Raw genomic sequence first — 26713 nt, 5'->3', positions numbered from 1 at the left:
TTACTTCCTGGAACATACCTGCGTATTCAAGTACTTGCTCCTGTAGACGTTCTTTATGTCTTTTTTGACTTCAGGACAGGCTTCATCAATTTTAGTCATGATGGCTATTTGTGGGATCCCTGCCAATACAGAAACCAATGCAATCAATTAGATAATTTCTTAGGGATTAATAAAGTATGTTGATTCTGATTAATTCTTATCTCATGTTTTTCAGGTATTTGAAAATGTACATCATATGAATGACAACTGCTCTCACCTTTGTCACGAGCTGCTGATCTGACATCTTTCATCTTCCTGACAGTTTCATCATTCATCATGCTCACTGTGTCAGCAGGAATGACTAAAACCAGAATGTGGACTTTGTCATCTAAAGTGGGAAAACTGTTGTAGCTGGAATTTGTTTCAGGCAACGGAGATGTGGGATTGAACTGGAAAAAAGGAAAATCACTTTTTGCGTGATACAGTTTCTGTATCACAGCACTGTGTACAAGCATCTGAATGAAGATTTCATACCCTGTAATCTTCGTTTACATGTCCACTGATGGCAAGTTTGATGTCTTCCACATGAATTCCTTTGTCACTCGACTGAAGGCCCATAGTGTCATTGAAGACAAAAGGGTAAAAAGTTTCTGGCACTCCTTTCTGAATTTTATATGTCCTGTACTGAAAATAAAAAATGTGATGTTGTTATATTAGTTCAGGATACTAAAGATCCTAAAAAGTTTACAGAATAATTTACACTCTAGTTGTACCTACTATCTTACTTTTTCTAGTTCAATGTCTATATGGCAGTTACCACTGCAGTGCGCTCCTGTAGTCTTAGAAAATCTGTAGGAAATGAGTGTTTTTTCATGTAACCCTCTAACAGCGAATGCCTTAAGGAGAGATGCATCCTCATACATACTGCAATGGTGAAACTGTCACCAGAGGTTGCGTCTGCCAAAGCTCGAGTTGCGATTTTGCCTCTTAAAACACTGTCGACAGAGTTGATGAAGCTGGACTTTCCAGCACCTGGTGGTCCATGAAGCATAATTCTGAGATGCTGAACATCTTTGTGAGGCTTGTAATCTCTGACAAGCTGCAGGTCTCGTTCTCTTTCACTGTTCATTAAGAAAATTACAATAGGATTTAGTGTGCACTTACAGTTTAACATTATACAACAGTAATATGAACAAACACAAAATAACACAATAAACAAACAAAACACTTGAGTGCTGTACTACCAAGCCAGACTGACACAGTCAGGTTTGTATTGGCTGGCTAGATGATACCTAAAAAACGAGTCACAGAGAATTTGCATCATGGTGGTGGTTATTATGGATAACTTAGGCTTTCTGCCTCAGTGTGCGATGTTACTTAAATGAGGCATTTTATGTTTCATGTAACTCATTGGCCTGATTGTAAGAGGCGGAAGAGGAAAATGTGATGCTTATTTATAAGACTATGGCTGTGTCCCAATTCAGAGACCGCACGCTTGAAGTACGCATTTTAAGTGCGATTACGTCAGCGCCACGCGACGACAGCTGTCCCAATTCGAAGTGTACTTCAAATGCATACTCCAAATGCGCCGTCGATTTCCCCAAATATCAAGCGTGGTCCGGTGCACGCTTCGTGGTCCCATATATCCCACGATTCATAGCCGTGGGTGTGGATAATTTTGCCGCAAAATACGGCAGAAGGGAGCGGCCGAAGAGTGAATTGTCAAAAGTAAGTACTGAATATGATGTCACTTATTTATGTGCGAGTGTTTAATAATGAAGAACATTAAAACATTACTGTTGGCCACATGTCGGCAAAGTTGTGTGACATTAGTGATGTTTGTACTTTCAGCAATAACTTGGTTTTAAAGCCTCTACTTCTATATATATATACCATCTATATATACCTTCTATATATATGTATATATATATATATATATATATATATATATATCACAATAATCTGACAATACTATAATATTGACCATATTATATTTACATTACCACAGTGAGATGATTTTAATCACATGAACAACATTAGCTAATAATAAGCCCAACTATCATGTTTTACAGTCCCGTGGTCTCAGCCTCAGATACTCAACTAATCAAAGTGATGTCATGACAAAAATGAATGACCAACAAAACATTTTTTCTCCTTCATTTTTGTCAAACAATGCTGTATGAAACGTTTCTCGCGGTTAGTATCATGGTTGCTAGGCAACCTGAGCAGAACGACGAAGGCTAGACCGTCCCATTTCACAAGCCTCTCACTTTCGCACTTCTCGTACTTATAGTACGCACCGTATGTAGTACGCGTAGTGCGCGTACTTCAAGCGTGCAGACCCTGAATTGGGACACAACCTACAAGCGAGTAGCAGAAAACGATTAATCTTTTGAATTCCTAATTTAATACATTTATTTTAGCACTCAGTGCACGCTCAGCATTGTGATTCATTGCCAACAAAACAGCTGCACATTGGAGATTTGAATCTCTCTACTGATACATTTATATGTTATATAATCTGGTCTGACATTTACATCTAACAACAAGCATGTGTAAAAAACATGAGTCACATCAAAGTTCTACAACACAAAAAAAGAACCACGCCCATAATACTCACGTCCATGGTATGTTTCTTTCTTCTTTCTGTAAAACTGTAAAGTGAACATGTTAATTGTGTGAATCATAACACAAGGGAATTTTTAAAAATTAATTATATGTTATTATGTGATGAGTTAATCTTAACATTTAAACAATTTTGTATTATATTTTAAATATCTTACGAGGAGATAAAGGCGGAGGGGGAGGGGGAGTACCTGTAATTAAAATATGACAATGTGGCAACATGTTAGCAACACTTTTCCATATTCAGTGTTACTTATATAATTTACTTCCTTATGTCAAATTAAATGTTACCATTTTCCACGTTCAGATCAAAAGTACATGATGGTATCTTTTCCATTATAAAATCCAGATCAAGATAACATGAGAATCCAGGATTTTCTTATTTTTAGCAGCTTTGATTTACACACCATAAAAAGCTATTTGGTAAGTCAAGTCAAGCAAGTTTTATTTGTATAGAGCAATAATATATGAAAAAGCCCAAAGAACTTAACATGCATGAAAACATACTGAGAGTAAATGAAAAGAAAAAAGAAAATAAACAAACAAAAATTTATGAACTTTTTAAAGCAGAGCTACAAACAAACAAGCAAACCATCACAAATATTTAAGCCATAAAAATGTTACCAAAAACATAAAATCTGCTTACCCCAAATAGATTTTACAAATTTCCTAATGAAGTTCATGTTTTTTTGCACTGACTACCTGTGAATAAAACAGGTAGTTCATTAAATGCCAGTTGCATTTAATAATTTGTTTTCTTACAGTACTGAAATGATAACACAATGTTAGCATACCTGAGTATCCAATTGTGATGGAAAGATAGTGGTTCTCTGGTGTTGCCTCCACTGATGTAGGCTGAGTATGACTTTGTTTTATATAAGCATGCTTTCAGTTTTATTTGGGTCATGTGACTTCTGTGAATTCCCTCCTCACTTGTCCACACTAGTCCGTTATAGCTTCTTTGTTCAGTTTCAGTTTCAGTTTCAGTTTCATTTGTCATATGCAAGTTAGCACAGGGTCAACATTGCAATGACCCATACTTCCGGTTGCGCCGTAAGATGGCTGCACCGACGAGAGCTCCCAGTCATCTGGATGTATGTGTCATACATATTGATTCAAAATAGCTTCTTAGTGTGTGGTAATTAATGATTAATGCTAATAATTACCACAGTATACACAATACCTGGTTCTAAATGTAAGTTTTTAACCTTTGGTTGTGGAAGAAAAAAGTATCAAAGCATCAGCTTTTTATGGATCAGAGCTTGCATATCAGCCACTCAACCAGTTTGCTCTACATGTGTTCTACAGTATCTCCATGTACTCCAAGTTCTGAACTCAAATTTAGTATAACTTAAAATAATCCAAATGTCCAACTCTGCCCTACTCTGAGCGTGAAAAACAAGATTCAAGAGCAACCAACCTATCCCAGGCCACACTAAAAATTGCTGGAGCAATTGCATCATCTCTTTCTCCTCAAATCACCAGATTGGGAAAAGAGTTTAACCTAGGAATGAGTGAGCACTATAAACTGTAAAAATAAATTCAATTAAAAAAAAAGAAAGAAAATGTCCTGGTAGTTTTTTGCCAGGAGATTTTCTGTTTTTTATGGAAGTTCACAGACTTTTCCAAAACTGGTAAAACAGAAAATTCTGTAGATTGACAGTAAATCATCTGCACTATTTACAGACATTTCCTTCAACTCAAAAATTGAAAATTACATTTATTCACAGTATGTTTTCTGACACATAGTGAATAAAAAATTAACTGAAGAAGAAATATTCAATGCATCATGGGAATCCTTCAGCAGCTTATCTTATTGCAGCATAACTAAGGGAGGATTCAGGCTCACTTAATCCAGCCCTAAATATGTACTTTAGCAAAAAGGAAAGCCTCATTTTAAAAGTACAGATAGTGTCTTTCTCCCTTTTCAGGGAGTTTTTAGGACATCCTGAAAATAATGAATTAAAGTTGTCCAGACTAGAAGCAACAAATGCATGAACTAGTTTTTCAGTGTCACTCTGAGACAGGATTTAATTTTAGATATCCTGGTCAAAAATGACTCCAAGTTTTCTCACAGTGTTACTGGAGGCCAAGGTAACGCCATCCAGAGTACTCAACTGATTAGATACCATATTTCAAAGATTTTTGGGGTCAAGTACAATTACATCAATTTTCTGGGCCAGTTCTAGACAGGCATATATGAGGGGGCAGACAGAAATGTGAAGATGGCACATGGTGGCAATAGAGGCGGGAAAGGGGTGGTGTGCTCGATAACAGTATCTCACAAAAGTGAAGTTTCTCACAAAGAGATACTCGATATCAAATATATTAAAACCCAACAATAACACTTTTCAGTATTGCCAATATTAACGAAACTAAAAAGGGTTAGGCCGAGTTATAAAAAAAACTCAACTCACATCTCAATTCAAGTCTTGAAAAAAAACAAACAAACAGAAAAATAGAATAAAAAAGTAAAATAAAATACAGAATAAAATAAAATATCCATCTAGATCTTTAAATCCAACAACATAAAATTTATCTTAATTGGATGGCCTAATTCTCAAATAAATTTTCAAAATAAAGTAAGAATAAAATAAGACCTCTCAATTTGGCCAATATTTACAAAACTAAAAAGGTTTGGCAATTTAAAAAAAAAACACAGTTCACCATATGTTTTCCTACACTTGTCAAACTAGTTTGTAGAATACAACAGAGTTTTGCAACTGAACAGCTCCACTGTCCTTTTCCCCTCAATCCACTCTACAACAACAGTCTCCTGTTTCCCTGTTTCCCAAAAACTCTTACAAATTCATCCACATCAAAGTTATTCATTATTGACTTCTCATGGGCCAAGATCACCAATTCCTCTTACTTTTATGTAACATGATGCGACAATAGGGGGTTAGGACCTGTGACAAAGTTGAGGTGGAACTCTCACATGATGCTGAAGACACACCAATTACCAGGGCTGTTACACACAATTTATGCAACTCAGGAAAGGTTTCCTTGTACTCCTGGTGGACACACAGTGGACAGGTCTGTTTCCTTTGAGACATTTTTTGAGCAGCATCTGTTTTGCCACAAGAACTTCATTTTTCAGACTTACAACAGCTGCTACAGTACCAGCCATCACAGCCAGAGGGTGCAACAGGGTGGGGTCTAGAAATGTGCTAGATTTGGGTGCAAGACTAGATATGGCTCTCATCAGGTCATTATTCTTGTGTGAAAATCTAGTTTCCATTTCTGAAATGGCCCTGTCAAGGATGATGAGCAGGGATCTTTTCAGAGACTGATGGGGAGAAGTGGTAGGGTAGGGTTACCAGAGTCTGCATGGCCCAAAGTTGAGAGCACAACACTTTGATCCAGGTGTTTGCTCATTGTTTTCCTTCTCTTTGTTGGATGTGACTCATCCTCATCAGGAGAAGACACTCCCCAGCAGTCATACTCACGGAAAAACCTCACAGTTTTTTAAGGAGTCACGTGCTGCACTAACAGCCTCAGAAACACTTCACAGATCAACTGACTGAGAGGTCATATTTTTTTCCTGACCTCTCCAGCCACTGTGTGGATAATTGTGTGGATGCTGTAAAGCATTCACACTATTGAGATCCTGTTTCTCTTAAAACTTTATTCTACCTTATTCTAGTTGCTCCGACCTTTGCTGGTTAACTACTCCCTCAGTTTTCAGCCGATTTCCACCATTTAAACTTTAATCTGTTCTGCTCCCTATGCTAATGCCAGCTATATCTTTTGGTGCTCATACCTTTCATACTTTTTGAAATATTAAGCTTTTTATGCCATTTTTTGGCAAATCCCACTTATGACAAAAAAAATTCAGTAAACAGTTCAACGTTTTTAACTCTTTTCAACACAAATTTCAGCTTTTTCACCTCTTTTCAGCAGAATTTTCCATTTTTCAATACTTTTCAGCACAAATTCCAGCTTCTTTAGCTGTTTTCACTGCAAACTTCAGCTTCTTTACCCCTTTTCAGCAGAAATTCTGCTAATTCACATCTTTTCAGCAGAATTTTTAGTTTCTTGGCCATTTTTCAGCGGAATTTTTAGTTCTTTCAACTCTTTTTAGCAGAAAGTTCAACAAGTTCATCTCTTTTCAGCATAAAGTTCAGCTCTTTCACCTGTTTTCATCACAAATCTCAGCTTCTTCTGCTCTTTTCAACAGAGTTTTCAGTTTCTTTACCCCTTTTCTGCACAAATTTCAGTTTCTTCATCTCTTTTCAGCAGAAAGTTCAAAAAGTTCACCTCTTTTCAGCAGAATTTTTAGCTTTTTCACCTCTTATCAGCACAAATTTCAGAATCTTCTGCTCTTTTCAACAGAATTTTCAGCATCGTCACCTCTTTTCAGGACAATTTTCAGTTTCATATCTTTTCAGTCACCTGAGAACAAGTTTGGCTCAGTGAGATGAGCAGCTGCCTTGAGACCAGTTGGCGCTGGTTCAAATCCTTCCTGTGGTGCTTGCTGCACATTTTCCCTCCTTGAACTCTCCCTGCTTTCTTGACACTCTCCAGTATAGTCTTTCAAATAAAGCAGTTTTCAGCAGAGTTCAGCTTCTACACAGGGTTTTCAGCGGAGTTCTCCTTCTGCTGTTTTCAGATTCCACTACACGGCATTCACACTGCATTTTCACAGGAAATGCAACTTTTCTAGTTGCTCAGACATTTGCTGGTTAACTACTCCCTCAGTTTTCATCCGATTTTCACCATTGAAACTTTAAACTGATCTGCTCCTTCTGCTAATGCCTGCTTTATCTTTTGGTGTTCATAACTTTTATACTTTTTGAGATATTAAGCTTTTTATGCCATTTTTTGGCCCATTTTGCTGAATGGGACCACATTATCAGTGTGATCACCAGTTTAGCTTGCCAGGCTGAGCCGTGTTTTAGCTCAGTGAGATGAGCAGCCGTTCTCAGAGTGCAGCGCCCGGGTTCAAATCCCACTTATGGCAACATTCTTTTCAGTTAACAGTTCAACTTTTTTGTTTCAAACTCTTTTCAACACAAATTTCTGCTTCTTCACCTCTTTTCAGCAGAATTTTCAGTTTTTCAGCATTGTCAGCATGTCATTATCGTTACCCACTGCATCATATCTTGACATGGTAAAATGCAGACATGAAGGAACGTGGAACAAAACTTGAATTAAGAAAAAGCAAGCCGTTTAATGTGGCTGATGGAGAAATACAAAGTAATGCACAAGGCAAACAAAGACGAGAATAAACAATAGCCTAAACTGGGAAAACTAAAAGTAAACGTGAAAAACCCTAAACATGAAACTTGGCGTGGATACAAAGATACCTTGCACATGGAGACATGGCGCAAAAGACAACAGAAAACCTGACACTGAACAAAAGAGGACAGAGGACTTCAGTACACAGAAAGATAATTAGAGGACGGGGAACAGGTGGGAACACAGCTGGGACAAATTAGTCAGGGGGCGGCCGCGGCGAGGGGCCTGGGCCGGCACCACCTGATCGTGCACCTAATTGTGCATGTAGGCATGTAGGAGTGGTGATTTTGGTGGTGGTGATTGTGATCTGCTAATTTCTTCTTTCTAGAACTGTAATTAAATCTGTTCAGTAATTAATTTATTGTATTAATAATACTGACATAACATTGCTAATGTTAGCAATTTGTGGTATTTCAAGTTTTTTCCAACTCCAATGTGTTCAGCTAAACACATTCACAACAAATAATCAGATTACATACAGCTCATCATTTTGATTTTTAAGGTGTGCTTTGAAGTCACATTTATTTTATAAATTATCCTCAATGACACGTGTCAGCCCTGCAACCAGCTTGTGACCTGTCCAGGGTGTACCCTGCTTTCCGTCCTGTGACGACTGGGAGAGAATCCAGTCCTCTGTGACCCTGAGTTGGATAAGCAGAAGAGGATGGATGGATATTTCATCACTTAGGTTATAAGTCATGAAATCAGGCAAATCTTTCATCATTCAAAGTTTACTAGGTGATGGCAGAATGGAACAACCACAGCCTCTTGGCGTGTAAAATGAAACTGAAATATAGAATGTATGAATTGTTAAAAGCCCTCATGTCAGCACATACTTTATATCCGTGGGATAAGCATGATCCCCACACAGACCAATCAGAATCGACCAATCAAAGTACTTAGCTGTCCCTTTCTTTGTCTTGGCAATTGAGAGCTATTTTTTCTGACTTTCAGACAGAGCCAGTAAAGAGTGTAAAAGCATTGCTTCATACACTATATTTCAGTTAAGGAATTGCTTGTTGTTATTGTGTAGAGCTAATGTTTAAGTTGAGTAATTGAGCAGATAACTGGAATATAATGGAATACCTGAAACAATACAAATGGCAATAAATAAACAGATAAAAGTAAAACATGAACAAGAAGAGCCTATAGAATATAAAGAGCTGATCTTGGAAAAGCAAAATGTGATTGGCACAGCAGTCATTCAGATCAAAGCTGCCAGAGAGCACAGAGTTTTTAAAAAAGAAGAAAAAAGATATTGGTATAAGTAGGAAGTAGTATAAATAGAAAATAGTTAAACATTTCTTTTAATTATTTAGGTTGATAACACAATAAAATACAATCTCAACCATGGGACTGAAGCAGATAATACAATATCATATGAACACTGAATCGTAGCTAAATTGGATGAAATCGCTCATTTGTGGATCAACACTGCCCTCTAGTGGACCAAAGAATGCTCTCAAATGCTGCTTTGACACGTGGGTTGACGTATGGAGTTGCTTGCAAAAACAGGTCTACACAATAACAACAATCAGTTCATTAACTGAAATATAGTCTGTGAAACAATGCTTTTATACTCTTTACTGCTACAGTGTTGCTACTCTCACATTTGCAGTAGGAACAAAGTATCAGGATGGCGGACTTTACTCTGAATAGAGACAATTAAAAACAAAGCTGAGAAGGTAAACTTAATAGTCTCATGAGTAATAGTCTGGCTCTGTCTGAAAGTCAGAAAAACTAGCTCTTAATTGCCAAGAAAAGCAGGGGACAGCTAAGCACTTTGATTGGTGGATTCCTGTTGGTTTGTGTGGGGATCATGCTTATCCCAGGGAGATAAAGCATGTGCTGACATGAGGGTTTTCTTTTTAAACAATTCATACATTCTATATTTCAGTTTCATTTTACACGCCAAGAGGCAGCGCTATGGTTGTTCCAATCTGCCATCACCTAAGAAAGTAAACTTCGAACGAAGAAAGATTAGCCTGATTTCATGACTTAGAACTTAAGTGATGAAATATCCATCCATCCTCTGCTGCTTATCCAACTTAGGGTCACAGAGGACTGGATTCTCTCCCAGTTGTCACAGGACGGAAAGCAGGGTACAGCCTGGACAGGTCACAAGCTGATTGCAGAGCTAACACGTGTCAACAAGGATGACTTTATAAAATAATCGTGACTTCGAAGAACACCTTAAACATCAAAATGATAACAAAAAGTACATGTCCTGATTTTCTTAAGATAAACATGAATTGGCCTACAATGGCAAAGTGGTTGAATCTAGTGGATTACTTTTTTTTCAAAATCAAATGCTGACATTACGGAATGGATGTTTTTACACTGCAACAGCAGAGAGATAAAAGAAGCGACTGACATTTTCATTTTCTATCCCCCTCACACACTGGTGACAGGTCAGATGGCAGATGGCACCAGAAGGTAGAAAACTTTGAGGCTGACTCTCCTAGAGAAAAACAGGGCTGTAAATTCTGGTGTCTTTCCCCCTTCTCTCTATATATAGGCCTGACCGGAGGAAAAGAAATTGTTGCCATAGTGATGTGAGAAGGAAAATTTCCTTATAGCAAGATGTCTGACAGGTGCAGAAGATGAAACGTGAGCTGGACGTGGGGTCTGAAGGCTTTCCTTTAACTGTTGAATAGTCATGTTAACATTCTGTTTTTACCACATGCAATAAAAGTGTTTACTGCCTAGGTGTGGAAGCCTTTTGTCTCTGAGCCAGAGAAACAGAAGTCCATAGCACCATGTAACACTAATTTAAAATTCTCACCGTTTGATAATAAATTGTGAAAACTGATCATTTGAGTGTATTTGTCTTCTCTCTCTGATGTTGGTGTCTCGGCCATGTTACGTTTAACTGTAAATGGCTTGTTAGAAACTATGAAACACATGGAGACTTCTGGATTTTAGAAGACAATTAATAATGCTCATGAACAGGACTAAAGGCAGGAAGGTGTCCTTAAAGCACAAACATCAGAGACTCATAAAGTGACAGACTGGAAAAAAGCTGGTCGGGGCATATCTGACACTCCTTTTATAGGAGCCCACAACCCCTCCTCCAGCTGCTGGGGAACTTTCCCTTCCTTGTCTTTTACTTGGTCTGTATTAAATTTAAACTAATAAGTATTTTCTCAACTCTACAAATGTTAATATTACCCCAATTATCGATGTAATATGTTTGTTAATACTTTTCCTCAGGGAGTCATCAATCCTACCTTTTTTAATCTCCGACACTTGTGTTACACAACTTTCCGGGCGCTATTCCCAGACCTTGTTATCCATCATTTTTAATTGGGTCCCTTTGAAAGTTTTAAGGCCAAAGTGAGTACAAAAGTCTGCAAAACAAGAGGTGCCAGTCCAACTGCAAAGTAAAAACAATTAATCCTCCTGACAACTTTGTCGGGTTTGCTGCCAAAGGTAGGCTACTATGCATGCACTATGCAGAAGTGCATGCATAGTAGCTTTGGGCAGTGAAGACTAGTTATGGGAAGTTTGGCTCTTTTCAGAGAGCTGGCTCTTTTGGCACAGCTCCCAAAGAAGAGCTGGCTCTTCTGGCTCCCAAATGGCTCTTAATTTATTATCATTTGTAGCCTCACATTTTAGCCCTACTTGGCAAATATAAATGCTTTGTGAGTTAATAAACCCTTTTGCATTTAGTGTTTTTATGAGAAGCCTTATAATTGCCTAATTTTGTGAATTTGTTTTATTACAAAAGCAGGCATTCTTACTTTTGTTTAAAATGTTAATATAACTTCATTTTAATTTAACACAAAAGCAAATGAACAAAACACTGCAAACAAACTCGGTAACCAAACAGTATATCCTCAGTGCAGGTTGACATTCAGAAAAATCAAATGCCTCAGCTTGGATGGGCTGATGTTTTTTGTCTCTCAGTTAGTGTCACAGCCAAGTGGCCAACCCAGGAGAATGGACTCAAATGCAGACAGCACTCGGAGGCACGGAGAATAAGTGTGAGCAAGACTTTATTTACAAGGAGTGAAAATGTGCAACAGAATGTTTCCCAACACTATGCACTCAGGAGCTTGGCGAGTTATATGAACTATGAATAAAAGTCAATAAAGCCAACTAGAACAATACTATGATGTACAATTAACTAGAACAGTATCATGAATGTTATCATAAAAACAAACAACTATGAACTATGAGCTGTGAACACACGGCATGCTATGAGAGAGTCCAGAGAACAAGCCCTTAGGCTGGCGTGAGCAGGAGTCAGAGAACCCAATACTGGGTAACAGCCAGTACAGGAACCCTGTGGTGTGGGACTAAAGGGGGAGGCTAGACAGGGGAATGGTGCCAGGATTCTCGGAGTCACTGAAACAAGAGAGAAAGGTGTCAAGTGGGATTCAAGGTGTAGATCCAGAGTGAACAGTGAAATTGTAAAGAGTCTTACTTTTTGCAGGCAGAGGCGAAGCGTGGAAGGGTAAGTGATCTGGGTGAGCCGTTAGTGATATTTGTCCAGAGCAGAGATTCAAGTGTTTCCAGGAAGCAGGGCAGGGAGGAAGGCAAGTGAGTAAAGCGGTGAAGCTGCTGAACAGACCAGCAACTGAACAGAGGTTAGTTATGGCAGGATGGAGAATGGTGTCCGGAGAATTACTGTGAGCAGAGAGGGTAAACAGGTGAGTACGAGCAATACTATGATACGTTAACTTCAACTACGATGGCAGAGCACTCACAATCACTCCTAGCCAGATCATCTGCTAGCCATTGTTAGTCTGGTCTTAAAAGCCGGCAGCCAAATTACTCACATTACTCACTCCACCCAGAGGTGGACTCACCGGCACAATGGAAAAATCCAGCACTCACCCAGACCATGAGAGTTAGTATCTGCCCTGTTTTTGAGAAGACTCTCTCCGGAGGAACAGATGTTGCCACTATGCACAGTCATCCCTCTATTACCTTCACCAGGTGTGGAAAGACTGTGGCCTTGGCCTGCCACCAGCTCAGCAGGTCTTCTCCACGTTGGATGAAGGAGTACTCAAGATCGCATCTCCATTATAACATCAGCTGTAGCATTTCTCTTTGTAGCATCTCCTGTAGCTCTTTCATCAAAGAGCCTCCACACAGCAGGAGTTTGTGGCTCCTCCCCCACTTGGCCCTCTAATGCTGGAGCTGGGTGGTGCATTTTGCTGCTGTGGCAGTTATTCTCTGAAGTGCCCCATCAACAGCTCTGTTGTCACTGAATACAAGCTTTTTAAAACTAGGATCCAGTAATGCAGTTTCTGAGAGGACAGTGTTGAACTCCATACACAGATATTTTCGATCCATGGCTGAACAAAGATCTGCAACCAATTCCTTTACTTTCTGCATGGTTACTGTCAGTTGGTGTTAGGCTGTCACTGGCTGAAGACGTTTGCAAAGCAGGAGCATTTTGGAGGCTGTGACATAGCTGAAGGAGAGAAAACAGCAACTTTTAAAATGAGTTTTGTTTTTTTATTATGTGGCATATTGCTTTTTTCAATTCAATCATATGTGTTGTTTCTGCAATGTATAGTAGTGACCGAATAGTAGTAGATAAAAAAAAAAACAACTGTGCAAGGTACCTGTCTGTACTTATCTCAACAGTCACCTCCTCAAATGGTTGCAGGACGGTGCAGACTTCTTTTACCAGCTTACCACATGTTTTAAGTGTTTAAAACTGGGGAATGTGTTTAAAATGAGCAGCATGCAGCCTGCTGTACTAAAATCACTGAATGAAGAGCAAACAGTGCATCGCATTGTCACAGGAACATTCGTGTATTAATTTGGTGATTTATTAAATGTGGGCTATAGATGTTCTGTTTGATTCTAATCTGCTGCTGAGTCTTGTACGCTGATGGAAGTGCAGATAACACAGAACAGACATCATGAACACCTGTTCAACCCATCACTTTCATTCCACTTTAGAGAGTAGGAACATACACCTTATGTCAAACCAGTGATTTATGACTTAGGGAGTATTAATAATAACAAATAATCATTTGTGATAGTTTGAGTTTTGTTGTCATTTTTAAGCCAAAAAAGTTTACTTTTTGACTAAAAGTTCACTTTTTGACCAAAAATGTCACCTTTTTCGTTTTGGGGGGGACTGTGTGTGTGTGTGTGTGTGTGTGTGTGTGTGTGTGTGTGAAATAAAATTCTTAGTTGAACTGTTGCTTTTGTAACAGTGAAAATAGGGAGATTTGGAGGGTGCATGCCCCGATGGAAAGCTTTATTACATTGTATTTGCTTTTGTTTAACCCAGAAAAAGGAAAACAGAATCAAAGTTGGCCTTACAAACGAGAAAAGTAAAAATGGGTCTTCACACATTGGGCCGTGCGGATAAACTGACATTCACTCTGACCCCATGTTGGGTTTGTGGATTTGACACTTAAAGGTTTTGAAAGTGGGATTACATGCTTCTGGTGAGCATAAGATTTCTGATAACAGCTTGCCATCTCAGTTATAAATGAAATTCAAAATGTTTTTTGAAGTCTGGCTAATGCATAATTTGACTTCTAAGGTACACACAACAAGGCCAAGAAGACAACTTGATGGTTTAGTACATCCTATAAAAACACAGTCCTTAATCTTTAATATTCCAACTATATCTTTCTGTTCTGGCTTTAGAGTCTTTGTTTATTGAGTCATACTTTGGGAATCATCCTGTTGTGGTGCTGGGAGACATACAGCATTATACAAGCAGTATGTTTTGGCTGTATCATTAGATCTAAGAAACAAACCTGTTATTAATTATTAAAAAAGAGTTAACTGAAGTGCGGCTTTAATTTATAATTACTGCATGAACTGACCAGGAATTACAATCAGCTTTATAGAGAAAGGGGCTGTGTGCTAAAATTCTCTGAGTGTATTTGCTATATATAACCACCATTTGTAGATCAGTAGTAATTACTCACATAGGTTTTTTACTCATTTTAAATTTGTGCAGTATTTATTTATTTTTGTATTTTTCTAATATATCTCTGATTCATTTTTTTCTTGCTGACCCTTGTGCTGCTGTAACATGTGAATTTTCCCAGAGTGGGATTAATAAAGTCTGTGTCTATGCCAAACCTGAAGTTTAAACTCCTTTTATAATTTAGCATTTCTGATTTGCAGTTAATACTGTGACATGTGTATGTGATATGTTTTCACCATTTGCAAGCCAGAAGAGTGACCGCTCTTGAAGCCTGGTTGTTGCACAATACTAGTACTACTACTGCTACTACTTTTAGTATTACTACTACTGCTACTGTCATGGCCAGGCAGATCAGCTGCACGCTGATCAGCACTTTCTATCTGTTTCTCTGTCTCTTCCTCTCTCTCTCTCCTCTTCTCTCTCCCCGGGGCGGAACTCACTGTGGGTTCACGCCCTCGGCCCACGCCCTCAGGAGATGAGACACCTGAGTCTCATTAAGATGATCAGCATTTAAGCCAGGAGGTGACTGCTATTCATCGCTGGATCGTTGTCTACCACGCGTTAGTGAAGTCACGCTACAGCAAGTCAAGTTAAGTGTGTTTCTTTTGTGCGTTGTATTTAACCCCATCTCCCTGTCTGCAGAGCTCCCTGGATTTTCCCCCGTGTGATTCCCGAGTGGCGAGTGTTGGAGTGAGAACCTGCGATTGTGTGTGTGTGTATTATCTGAAGAACGCGTGCTTTTCCTCTGGACTTCCCTGGAGCCCCTTTTCCCCTCACTCAGCTGTTCATAGCACTCCCCCCGCACCTTCTTGTATATACACCTGGTGAATTGTAAATAAATCTTTCTTGTGTGCATCTGAGCCCGGAGTCCTGCGCTTGAGTCCTCCTCTAAACCGTAACAGCTACTGCTGCTGATCAAGGGCCTCAGAGGGCCATATGCCAGCAAGGGTTAGAAGTCAGACACCTTGGGCCTGCAGGTTGGAAGTTGGAAGTTAACAACGCCGCCTTGTAAAAGATTCTAACATCCAGGTGCTACATGGTGTTGCGGCTGATAAAGAGCCATAAACTAACCCCATTGTTTAGAAGTGATTACCAGTTTGCTGCACTGTAAAACCTAATAAGTTCACAGAACTCAAAAGTTGTTGTGTAACAGATTACACAACAATTTTTTAGTGATGTTTTTAAAAGTTTTAAGTTTAACTAAAATAAAAATTACATTTGCAGTTGCCTTAAATGATCTCAATGTTAACTTATAAATGCTGACATTCCTCAACTTATAATTAGGGAGTAATAAACTCAATTTTTCAACTTAATTGAGGTGGGAAATACACTCAAAAATGTTTAAATATTGCAACTTATACACTGTGGGAAATAAACTCAAACTTTTTGATATTTTTTAACCTATAATGTGGGAAATGACACTTAAAATTTTCAATATTTTAAAATCCTGTGGGAAATACGCTTAAAAATAATTCTAAACTGCCCAGTAAATTACAATCAGCTAAAAGTGTTAGAAAACATGAAAACGACAACACTGACTCCAAGGGTCTCCATCTCAATTCTAAAATTCAATAACATTTTCAGTATTAACAGTAATTACAGCTATTAGAACATTAAGGCATTTAACACTTAGTGTACCTTGACAGCTGCAGTCACTTTCTTGTTTTAAATACATAAACAAAAAGTACTGGTTTTCACTGCCATACTTCATAGGGAACAAACATTAAGGCAGTGCATCAGGGTGTTAGGCAACAGAACATTAAACATGAATCCATGAGTCCACGAAATGAGCAGTCATTCACCTTAAATTTGAAGTAGAAGAGCCAAATGATTAGGAAAAAAACCACACACACACACACACACACACAAAACAACTTCCTCAATACTCAGCTCAACAAGTAAGTGATTCACTCATTAAACAAATCATTCTTCAGCGTCAGTAGACGCCCTTTCAGTGGTTTGTTGTCCTCAAGGCACATCACAACCTTCTGGATAAATGTGAATGTAAGCTCAAGTTTCTTTGGATATTGTAGGTCTACTGCATAGATGTACCCAAAGAGCAGGAGAAATGAGTCAGCCAGATTTGTGGGACCATTCAAAAGTATTTCATCCTCAACGACGATGCAGATGCTTTCGGGACTGAAGAGGGCCGAATCAGTAGTGTCATCCGTGACAACTGTCAGCAGAGCCACAGGAGTGACAGTGAGGTCTGGACCATCTGCTGACTGCAAAACACAAATAATACAAGAATGAGTTCAGCCCCTCAAGGACACAAATCATGCTATTGATTAGAGGTGTGAATCTTCAAGAGTCGCACGTTTCTTTTAGGATTATAATGTTAACGATTTAATTTGATATTGCGATACATCATGATGCATTACAATATTCTTAATTTGGGTTTGGTTTCAACACATATGTTTAAATAAATGTTTGCAATAATAAATATATGTCAAGATATTTGGTTTTGTTATTTACTAAACATTTGTCTGACCACAACATGCCCCCCCCCTGAACACTTGAATTTTAAAAGGCAGATAGTTTTTATCTGCAGATTTGTTTTTGTAAATAATCGTTCAACTATTTTCATGTTTTCTGGTTTATGCGTAACAATCCTCTTGCAATCTTATTCAACAATAGTTGATATATGGGAGAAAACAAGTCAGATGAGGACTGTGTTGAACCTCCTTCCTGATATACACACTGGTTCTCCTTGAGTTCTGAGTGATGTCATATATTCGACTGAACAGCTAGACAAAGGGGTTGATGCAGAGGCCAGTACACTTACATCAAGTGTACTACAAGTCCTGAAGAACTTGGAGGCATCTTCACGCAGGTACACAGGAAGTGCACGAAGGACGAGGGCCCGTCTTATATTTACATCACGCTGTTCCTAGATGAACATACAATATCTATTAGAATAGTAATTACACAAATGCAGAGTAAAAACAAAGTGTTGGATAGCCATGTTCTGATTGTCATTGTTATAGATCAGAGGTGTCCAAACTTTTTGTGTAACGGGGTAAACTTGTCAATCTAGAAGGGTAACCCTACCCTACCCTAGCCATAGATGGTAAATTCAGTATTTTGGATAACCATATTTTTAGTAATACACATTTTAAATGAATAAGTTTCCATTGTAAATACTTCAATAACTCACAAAGGAAAAACTTCCAAATGTAATTTTTTTTTTTTTTTTTACAAAAACAGTACATACATATATATATATAGATATATACAGTTAAGCCCATAATTATTCATACCCCTGCCAAATATTGACTTAAAGTTACTTTTGTTCAATATGCAAGTTCTTTTTTGAGCAGAAATGACACAGGTGTCTCCCCAAAGATAATAAGACGATGTACAAGAGGCATCATTGTGGAAAAAAATATTTCTCAGGTTTTATTTATATTTTAGCAAAAAGTATCATGTCCAGAATTATTCATACCCTTCTCAATAATCAATAGAAAAAAGCCTTTATTGGCTATTACAGCAATCAAACGCTTCCTATAATTGCAGACCAGCTTTCTGCATGTCTCCACAGGCATTTTTGCCCATTCATCTTTAGCAATGAGCTCCAAATCTTTCAGGTTGGAGGGTCTTCTTGCCATCACCCTGATCTTTAGCTCCCTCCACAGATTCTCAATTGGATTCAAGTCAGGACTCTGGCTAGGCCACTGCAAAACGTTACTGGTGTTGTCTGCTAACCATTTCTTCACCATGTTTGCTGTATGTTTTGGGTTATTGTCATGCTAAAATGTCCACTGGTTCCCAAGGCCAAGTTTTTCTGCAGACTGCCTGATGTTGTTGTTGAGAATCTTCATGTATTGCTCTTTTTTCATGGTGTTGTTTACTGTGATTAGGTTCCCTGGTCCATTGGCTAAAAAACACCCCCAAAGCATTAGGTTCCCACCACCATGTTTGACAGTGGGGATGGTGTTCTTTGGGTTGAAGGCTTCTCCATTTTTATGCCAAATGATCACAATGATGCCAACATCATTGTGACCAAATAATTCAATTTTTGTTTCATCTGACCATAACACTGAAGACCAGAAACCTTCTTCTTTGTCCAGATGAGCATTTGCAAAGGCCAAATGAGCTTTTGCATGCCTTAGAAGTGACTGGAGAAGTGGCGTTTTCCTTGGTCTGCATCCGTGGAACCCAACAGTGTCCATTGGACTGTCTGGCTTGAGACATTGCCACCAGCAGAGCCCAGATTCACCAGAATGGCCTTGGTGGTGATCCTTGGATTCTTTTTCACCTCTCTCACTATTCTCCTGGCCAGCACAGGTGTCACTTTTGGCTTCCGACAACGTCCTCTGAGATTTTCCACAGTGCGGAACATCTTGTATTTTTTAATAATACTTTGCACTGTGGCCACTGGAACTTGAAAACATTTGGATATGGCCTTGTAGCCCATTCCTCACTTGTGAGCAGCCACAATGCACAGCTGCAGGTCCTCACTGAGTTCCTTTGTCTTAGCCATGAATGTCCACAGACCACCTGCAGAGAGCTGCTGTTTTTCACCTGTTGAGTTGATTAAAACAGCTATTTCCAATTAATCAGGGTAATTAGGATGCTTTAGAACAGCTTTGACTATTTGGAATGGTATGGAACTTTGGATTTTCCCAGAGACTGTGACAGTTTGTAAAGGGTATGAATAATTCTGGACATGATACTTTTTGCTCAAATGTAAATAAAAGCTGAGAAATATTTTTTTTCCACAATGATGCGTCTTGTACATCATCTTATTATCTTTTGTGAGACGCCTGTGTCATTTCCAGTCAAAAAATAACTTGCTAGTTGAATAAAAGTAACTTTAAGTCAAAATTTGCCAGGGGTATGAATAATTTTGGGCTTAACTGTATATATATATATGTACTGTTGTATGTATTAGGGGTGCAACGTTTACAGCACTTGTGCAAATATGTGATGTCTTGATAAATCGAGCAGATATTTGAAGTTTACGCAGCACCATTCTTGCATGAAAATATCTTAAAAGTTTATTTTGTGACCCAGAAGGAGTAATATTTCAAACTCCGCCACTCTATGTTCCTCCGCCACTGCCTCGTTTGAGTTTTGGGCGAAATGGATTCTGGGATATTGCATTCCGTCATTTCGAGCTGATTGGAGAACAAAGCAGCCAATCAGATTTTTTTGCATCCAAGTCTGTGATTGGCTGGTTTTGTGGCACAAATATAATGGTGTATAGAAAGTGTTGAGCGCGCATGGGCAGAAATGTTCAGAGCGCAAGCAACACATTGCTGAAATACACTGAAATACATTTTTTGCACGCAGCAATGAATTTTGTTCACCCAAATTTAGCTTTTCTTCACTCAAAATAAATTTTTCCTCAAAATGCAACACTTGCAACTGCAAATGTTTTTTTTTACGTGCGCTCAGAATAGTGGCACAAAAATAACGCCATAACATACACATAGCTCAACAGCGTGAACCACTGACTGTGTAACACGGACACTTATTCAAATAAGTATACTCACAATGCGCACGTGCATTACCGGCGAATACGACTACCAGTAGCAACGGACAGCAGGGATAACAAGTTTTTGGCTTTTGGCAGAAAGTTCAAATGCATGGAGTTAGAACTGCCACCGTCAACTTCCCGGGCAAGAATGCAATGCATTATGGGAAATGTTGTCCCCCACGGAAAACCGCCAAAACATTACACCATTGTAATTTGAAGTAACATTACGTATTTGTCACATTCGATAACTACTAAAGTTACAATTACTTGGATTCGAATTTACTTATAACACATTCACTGTGCACAAAGTACGAATATATTTCCAGTTAAAAATAAAAAAAGACTTTATCGAAATAAATTTAAACAAATCAAAACAACAAACACGTTAGACTTACCAAATTCAGGGCCGCTGATGAAAAAATTAAGGTGGGGACGCTGATGAAAAAATTAAGGTGGGGACCCTTAATCCACACGGGCTGGCCAAATCTTCCCCGCATCAAGGTAAATTCAAGATGGCTGACTCAGCTTTCCTGAGGGAGCGGCAAGACTCCACCCACCAGAACGTCACTAATATATGCTTCTTAAACTTTTTGAGCGTTCCAAACAAATTAGCTAAAAAATATTGAGTCCTATTCAATTAAAGTTGCATAAAAGTCAACAGAGCTCAATACTTTATAGTTTGCTCAACTACAAAATGACATTTGAGTGTTGTGAGCTTATTAGTTATCAGAGATGGGTGGTAACGCGTTACTGTAATCTGATTACTTTTTTCAAGTAACGAGTAATGTAAGGGATTACTATTGCAAAAACGGTAATTAGATTACCGTTACCTTCACGTAGGAACGCTGCGTTACTGCGTTACTAAAACCGTGATTTTTTTGCGAGAACGTCTCATGACAGTGACGTAAGCGAGTGCGACGTTCGTGACAACAGCTGTGTGCAGATCAACAATGGATAATATATCAAGTACGGGAGAGAGTATGAGCATGCAGCGTTTAAAGCGTGGAAGTACTGACCTTATTTTGAGTTTGATTCCATAAAAAGTTACAAAAACATTAGTGTCCGTTGTGCGTGGGAAGAAAACTTCTTTTTACAGCGAAAAAACCCCTAAACTTCCAAGCAAGCACCGAGTGTACTACGACGTAATGTGAAATTCACAGAGAAACTCGCAGATTCTTCCACTGACCGCTGCAGCACACCTGCACCAGGGTAAACCTCCGCCTACCCCAGTCCTGCTTTACAGGTGAAAATAGAGCAACTAGCCTTTGACTTTATTTATTTTCTGCTGTGTTTTACTTGCAATCTATTTGAAAGAGTGAGTGTAAACACAGAAAAATATTTTATTTTATGTGCTGGAATGTGCAGAAAACAGGTTTAAATGTTAAACAAATTTCTTCCAGTCAGAGAATGTTGCATATAATTAAGTTTTTGCTTGATGCATAAAGTTAAAAGATTTAAAGTTTAAAGTTTTAAAAAGAGACGTTTCCATTTGATTACATTTTGTATGATGGATTATGCAGAAAAAGTAGAATTGGGCTGAAAGATCTATCGCTTTATTACCTATTCAGGTTGTAAATCGTGTTTTAAAAAAGTAACTAAGTAACTAAGTAATTAATTACTTTTGAAAATAAGTAATCAGTAAAGTAACGGGATTACTTTTGGGGGGAAGTAATCAGTAATTAGTAACTGATTACTTTTTTCAAGTAACTTGACCAACACTGTTAGTTATGAGCTAGAACAGGGGTGCCCAATCCCGGTCCTCGAGAGTTACTGCCCTGCAGCTTTTAGATGCGTCCTTGTTCCAGCACACCTGAATCAAATGAATGGCTCGTTATCAGGCCTTTGCCAGACTTGATGGCATGCCGAATTGGTAATCCAACTATTTGATTCAGCTGTGTTGGAGTAGGGATGCATCTAAAAGCTGCAGGACAGTAGCTCTCGAGGACTGGGATTGGGCACCCCTGAGCTAGAACAACTGTTAGGTATTACAGTGTGGGGTTTTTAGAGACACAGAGAGTGAGAGAGATCATGTTCTACATTACTTTTTTAAAAACAAAAGGGATTTTCAGAGCTGTTGATATATGAAGCGGTCTTCATAGAAACATGGATCAACCCTGTTTTTCGGCATTGAGTGTTAAATTGTGACAGTTTTAATAATTCCTGCAGGTTCCTGCATTTATACTGGAGAGCAAAGAAAAGTTAGACGATGTTTGTACTATTGAAAATCACTTTATCCATAAAAACCATGTAGACAGACACAGGGGCGGACTGGGCATCTGTGGATTCTGGAGAATTACAGAACGGCCGGTACTCCAGGAAGGCCGGCGGGCCGGCCCACCACTCTCCACGCATGCTTTCAACACCTGTTTTTTTCCCCCCACTAATCTCTTTCACACTCCAGCACTGCACCTCTAAGTTGGATGCCAGCTGCATTGGCTGTGGCCACCAGGCAAGGAGAAGAAGAAGTGGAGTAGGAGGCAAAGAAAGAAACGATGCAAAACGCGGCTGCAGCTAAAAAATGGTAAATGGCCTGTATTTGTATAGCGCTTTACACAACCAGTCATCCACCCATTCACACACTGGTGATGGCAAGCTACATTGTAGCCACAGCCACCCTGGGGCGCACTGACAGAGGCGAGTCTGCCGGACACTGGCGCCACCGGGCCCTCTGACCAACACCAGTAGGCAACGGGTGACGTGTCCAAGGACACGTCGACGAGACTGTCCAAGCTGGGGCTCGAACCAGAAACCTTCCGATTACAAGGCAAACTCCCAACTCTTGAGCCACGATTGCCACAGGAAAAGGAAAGAAAAGGGTAGGGCTGAGAAGGCAAGAGAAAAAAAATTGCGGGCATTAGATGCTGAAGCCTCTAAATGTCACAGACTAACCAATATATTTAGCAGCACAGCCAGCAGCAGCACCTTGCAGCAGGTTCGCAGCAGTGAAGAAGTCAGGCAGACAGCTACACAGCAACATGCCAGGAGTTATGAGGGACAGAAAGATGAGCTGGTTCCACAAGCAGATCCAGGGCAAGTAAGTATGGAACATAAGAGGAGAAACAGTTATTTGCTAGGGACGATGTTAGGAAGTGATGTTTAGGTTGCAAATTTTTTTATGATTACAGTAGTTAAAACAGCTAAATTTCAACATTTTAGCTGTAAAAGGACACATGCAGTAGCTAATATTAAGAAATATGTTGTGCTTTTATGTAAAAAGGTTGGTAGTGTTACAGTTAATGGTTACAGACTTTGAAGATTTTAAATACAGAAGTTACATTTGTAATGGTTCATTTTCATTTAGATGTGGTATTATTTGTGCAGTAAGAGTGTTAGAGAGTTATCTCTGGGATGCTGGGATGATAGCTCCCTCAGGACTTAAACTCCGGTCAGAGAGTGAGATCCGGATATACTTTAATAAAAGTTACCAGCAGCTCAACAGTACAGCAGTAGGCATACTTAACAAGCGTGGGAGGGGCGAACAGGCGTGTGGTTCTGAATAACAAGAAACAAGGAGAAACAATTATCACATGTAAATATAACAATCATCACTTCCCAACATCACGCCAATATAATGACCTGTTACACACATAATCAGCTGAATGCTCTGACACAAGAAAATCCCACAATCCCATTTGAACAGGCAGGAACCAAGAATATCTGCATATCCCAGGCAACAGAAAAGACCTGATGCATCAAAATTAGGAAAGGTCAGCAATTACATGGTCTACAGTGCCCTCTAGTGGCTAAATAACCCAACTGCGGTGCACAGATCCAACCCGCAACAAAGGCTACGGTGGTGAGTCACATGCCTCTACCAATCTCGATAAATGTCCTAGCATAAACCCCCTGTAATTAACATCAAAGTACAACCCGTGCTATAAGTGGAAATGGACTCGTAGAACTGGAGGGATTTTGACTCACATTTGCGCAGGAACGCACATGGCTGGAGATCGCTATTCCCCCGCACTCATGGGCTGTGTCCGAATTCAGGGGAAGGATGCTCATAAGGACACTACCTACCTACGTCACAAGGTAGTGTCCTTAGACGGACGGGTAGTCAGGAAGTGAGCGGCTTGGACAGCCCCCTTTTTTTCTCCATAGAAACTTTATTGAACAAACAATGAGTATCCAACATAACAGATGGGCTGTGGACAGCCTCCTAGCCTTCAACTCCGCCCTTACTTGCGTGGTTTTCCGGTCGCTAGCGCCACAGCGCGAAAACTTTAAAATGGACCCAGAAATGTCGCTCCGTTGTTTGGACAATTTTATTTCTCGAGGAGCTAGAAAAACCTTATCGTCGTCGCCCGCACGTTTTGTACCTTAGGCTCATCAGAGACAATCATATCCAGGTAAAATAATTTCCTTTAATCTACACGCATTTAGGAATTACTTAGCTAATTACACGGATAATTGAAATATCGCCGGCGTTGTGCCAAAAAAGTGTTCGCCTGCCAAAACTGATTTCCAATGTTTCCGAGTGTAATATGTGTAATATCTTTATGTATATTGGTAAATAGACTTCGGTGAACATGGTTTACTAAGGGGTTTTATATATACAATAATTACCTGTTGTTCAAGTATCTTTATAACTCTGGTTATAATGTAGGTACAATTGATATATTTTGTCTGCTGTCCTCTTGGCCAGATTACTCTTAAAAAATAAATTTCTAATGTCAATAAGATTTTTTTTTTAAACTGGATAAATAAAGGATATATAAAAGTCACTGCCAAAAACTGATTGCAGCTTCTACCTTGTTACAGGAATGTTGCTGGTGGCTCAGAGTGACTTGATATCACTAATAAGGGACACATTTGACATGTTTCACGTATTATAGACCAACAAGTTATTCATAGCAGGTTAAATACGAGCAATCAGTTTAGGGCAAAAACCGGAAATCATTTTTTGCCACAACATCGGTCATTCTCACACATGTACTGTATCATATAAAATATATAAACTAAATATCTTTGAAACGTATAGAATCTAATCTTTTGTTTGTTTGTTTTTTTACATAGCACTTTATCAAACTGTTGTCTGCTCCAGAGTTACAAGTATTATACTAATAATATAGCATCCACCATCTCCTGCTTGCATATCTCTGTAAACATCTTAGTGGTGTGGCAGCCATGAGTGAGTCAGCCCTGCAAACCCTGTGGATGGACGATGCAGTGGACAGTGGGAGGAAGCATCCTAAAGCTCTTTGCAGACCACCCTGTGTGATTCTCCACTCGCCCACCAGAAAAGACAAACCGCAGGTCTCAGTTGCAGCTCATCCATGTCTGATCTTGCTCGGGCAGATTCAGCAACACTGCCAGAGACTTCCTGTAATCTATTACAGTTGTTAAAGAAACGGTCCAGGAACAGGTCACTCAGGTTAATCCTGTGTGAACAACTGTAAATGTTGTTTTTTCATCTTTACATACTGTGTATTTGAAATATTCTTGTTTAATTGTTATTGTTATTTACTTTATTGCTATCAAATAAATATCCAAGTAATATTGTTCAAAGTTAGCGTTGTGTTCATACGTGTTACAAATGCCTGTAAATCAAATTGAGTCCAGTGACAATTACTGTTTGTTTGAATCAATTTATTAATAACATAAAACCTTTAAACTAATGCAACACATATAACAATGTAACAAATATATTCAAATAAATAAATTTCTCAATACATAACTCATATGGGAACTAATCTTTCTAGAAGTGAAAACAGTCTGTCCGTCCTCTCCCTGCTCTCCTCTCCTCAGCCTCTCTTTGCTGCCTCATGTCCTCTCTGATGAGGTCTAGCAGCTCATCATCTCTTTTCCTCTTTCTCCCTGTCGTAGGTGGCTGAGCCGCTTCGTCATCGCTGTCGTTTTGGTCACCCACTGCTGTCCTTGGCCCTGGAGTGTCCTCAGGGAGAGAGGAAATTAGGACAGGAGGCTTAATGGAAGGCATCTATCCTATCACCTCATCCATGAGGGCAAACCAGGGCCAAGTACCAGCAGTGGGCTTCCCACTGACCCCCTCTCCTGAGCCTGGATACTTGCAATCCTAAAGGCAGAGGAAATCAAAAATGACAGCAGGCAAATAAAAACACCACAACAACTCTTAGTAATTGCACATTTATTAACTTGTGTTCTTAAGAATTATCTTCTTGATAACACACATACGTACTTTGTATTCTTTAAAGTTATCTCATGTCTTCTGGCCTGCAAGGGGGTGACTTTTCCCTGCAGGCCCATCTTCTCCAGAATTGTCCTGATCACACACAACAAGTAAGAGAAGAAAGGAAACCATGGCAACTATGTTAATCCCTAAACCCAAAAGTTTTCACAGCAGAACACCAGAGGAACACCGTCTGGACATCACAGGTTCTGTACAGCAGCGGTCCGTGAGTCATTTGGTACCGGGCCACGAGAGTTAAGGCTCCGGTGTGAAATTTATGGTTTTCAGGGGTTTTATCGTTAACTCTGTTTCCCTGAGTCTTTCC

The 26713-nt window shown here is 39.2% G+C and overlaps 1 protein-coding gene and 1 long non-coding RNA gene across 4 annotated transcripts in view; one reads left to right on the top strand and one right to left on the bottom strand.

The window, feature by feature from the left end:
- Positions 1-26713, bottom strand: part of LOC100702575 (interferon-induced protein 44) — a 179940-nt gene that overhangs the window by 646 nt on the left and 152581 nt on the right. For 2 of the 3 annotated variants that reach the window (XM_019351227.2, XM_025902672.1), the window contains 4 exons: positions 905-1100; positions 514-663; positions 257-428; positions 19-119 (listed from right to left, as the gene is read on the bottom strand). In XM_019351227.2, the coding sequence (XP_019206772.1) occupies positions 19-119; positions 257-428; positions 514-663; positions 905-1100 (619 nt within the window). Of the gene's footprint in view, positions 1-18; positions 120-256; positions 429-513; positions 664-904; positions 1101-2599; positions 2634-2762; positions 2796-3250; positions 3307-3398; positions 4353-26713 lie in introns of those variants that run through there. The other variant, XM_025902671.1, reaches the window with a different exon arrangement.
- Positions 13964-16601, top strand: LOC112843731 (uncharacterized). Its single transcript, XR_003216204.1, has 2 exons — positions 13964-15318; positions 15401-16601. It is a non-coding gene; the product is annotated as an uncharacterized LOC112843731 (long non-coding RNA).

This window comes from Oreochromis niloticus, linkage group LG23 (genome assembly GCF_001858045.2).
Source record: "Oreochromis niloticus isolate F11D_XX linkage group LG23, O_niloticus_UMD_NMBU, whole genome shotgun sequence".
Taxonomy (NCBI): Eukaryota; Metazoa; Chordata; class Actinopteri; order Cichliformes; family Cichlidae; genus Oreochromis; species Oreochromis niloticus.
This window is presented reverse-complemented; position numbering and strand designations above follow the sequence as displayed.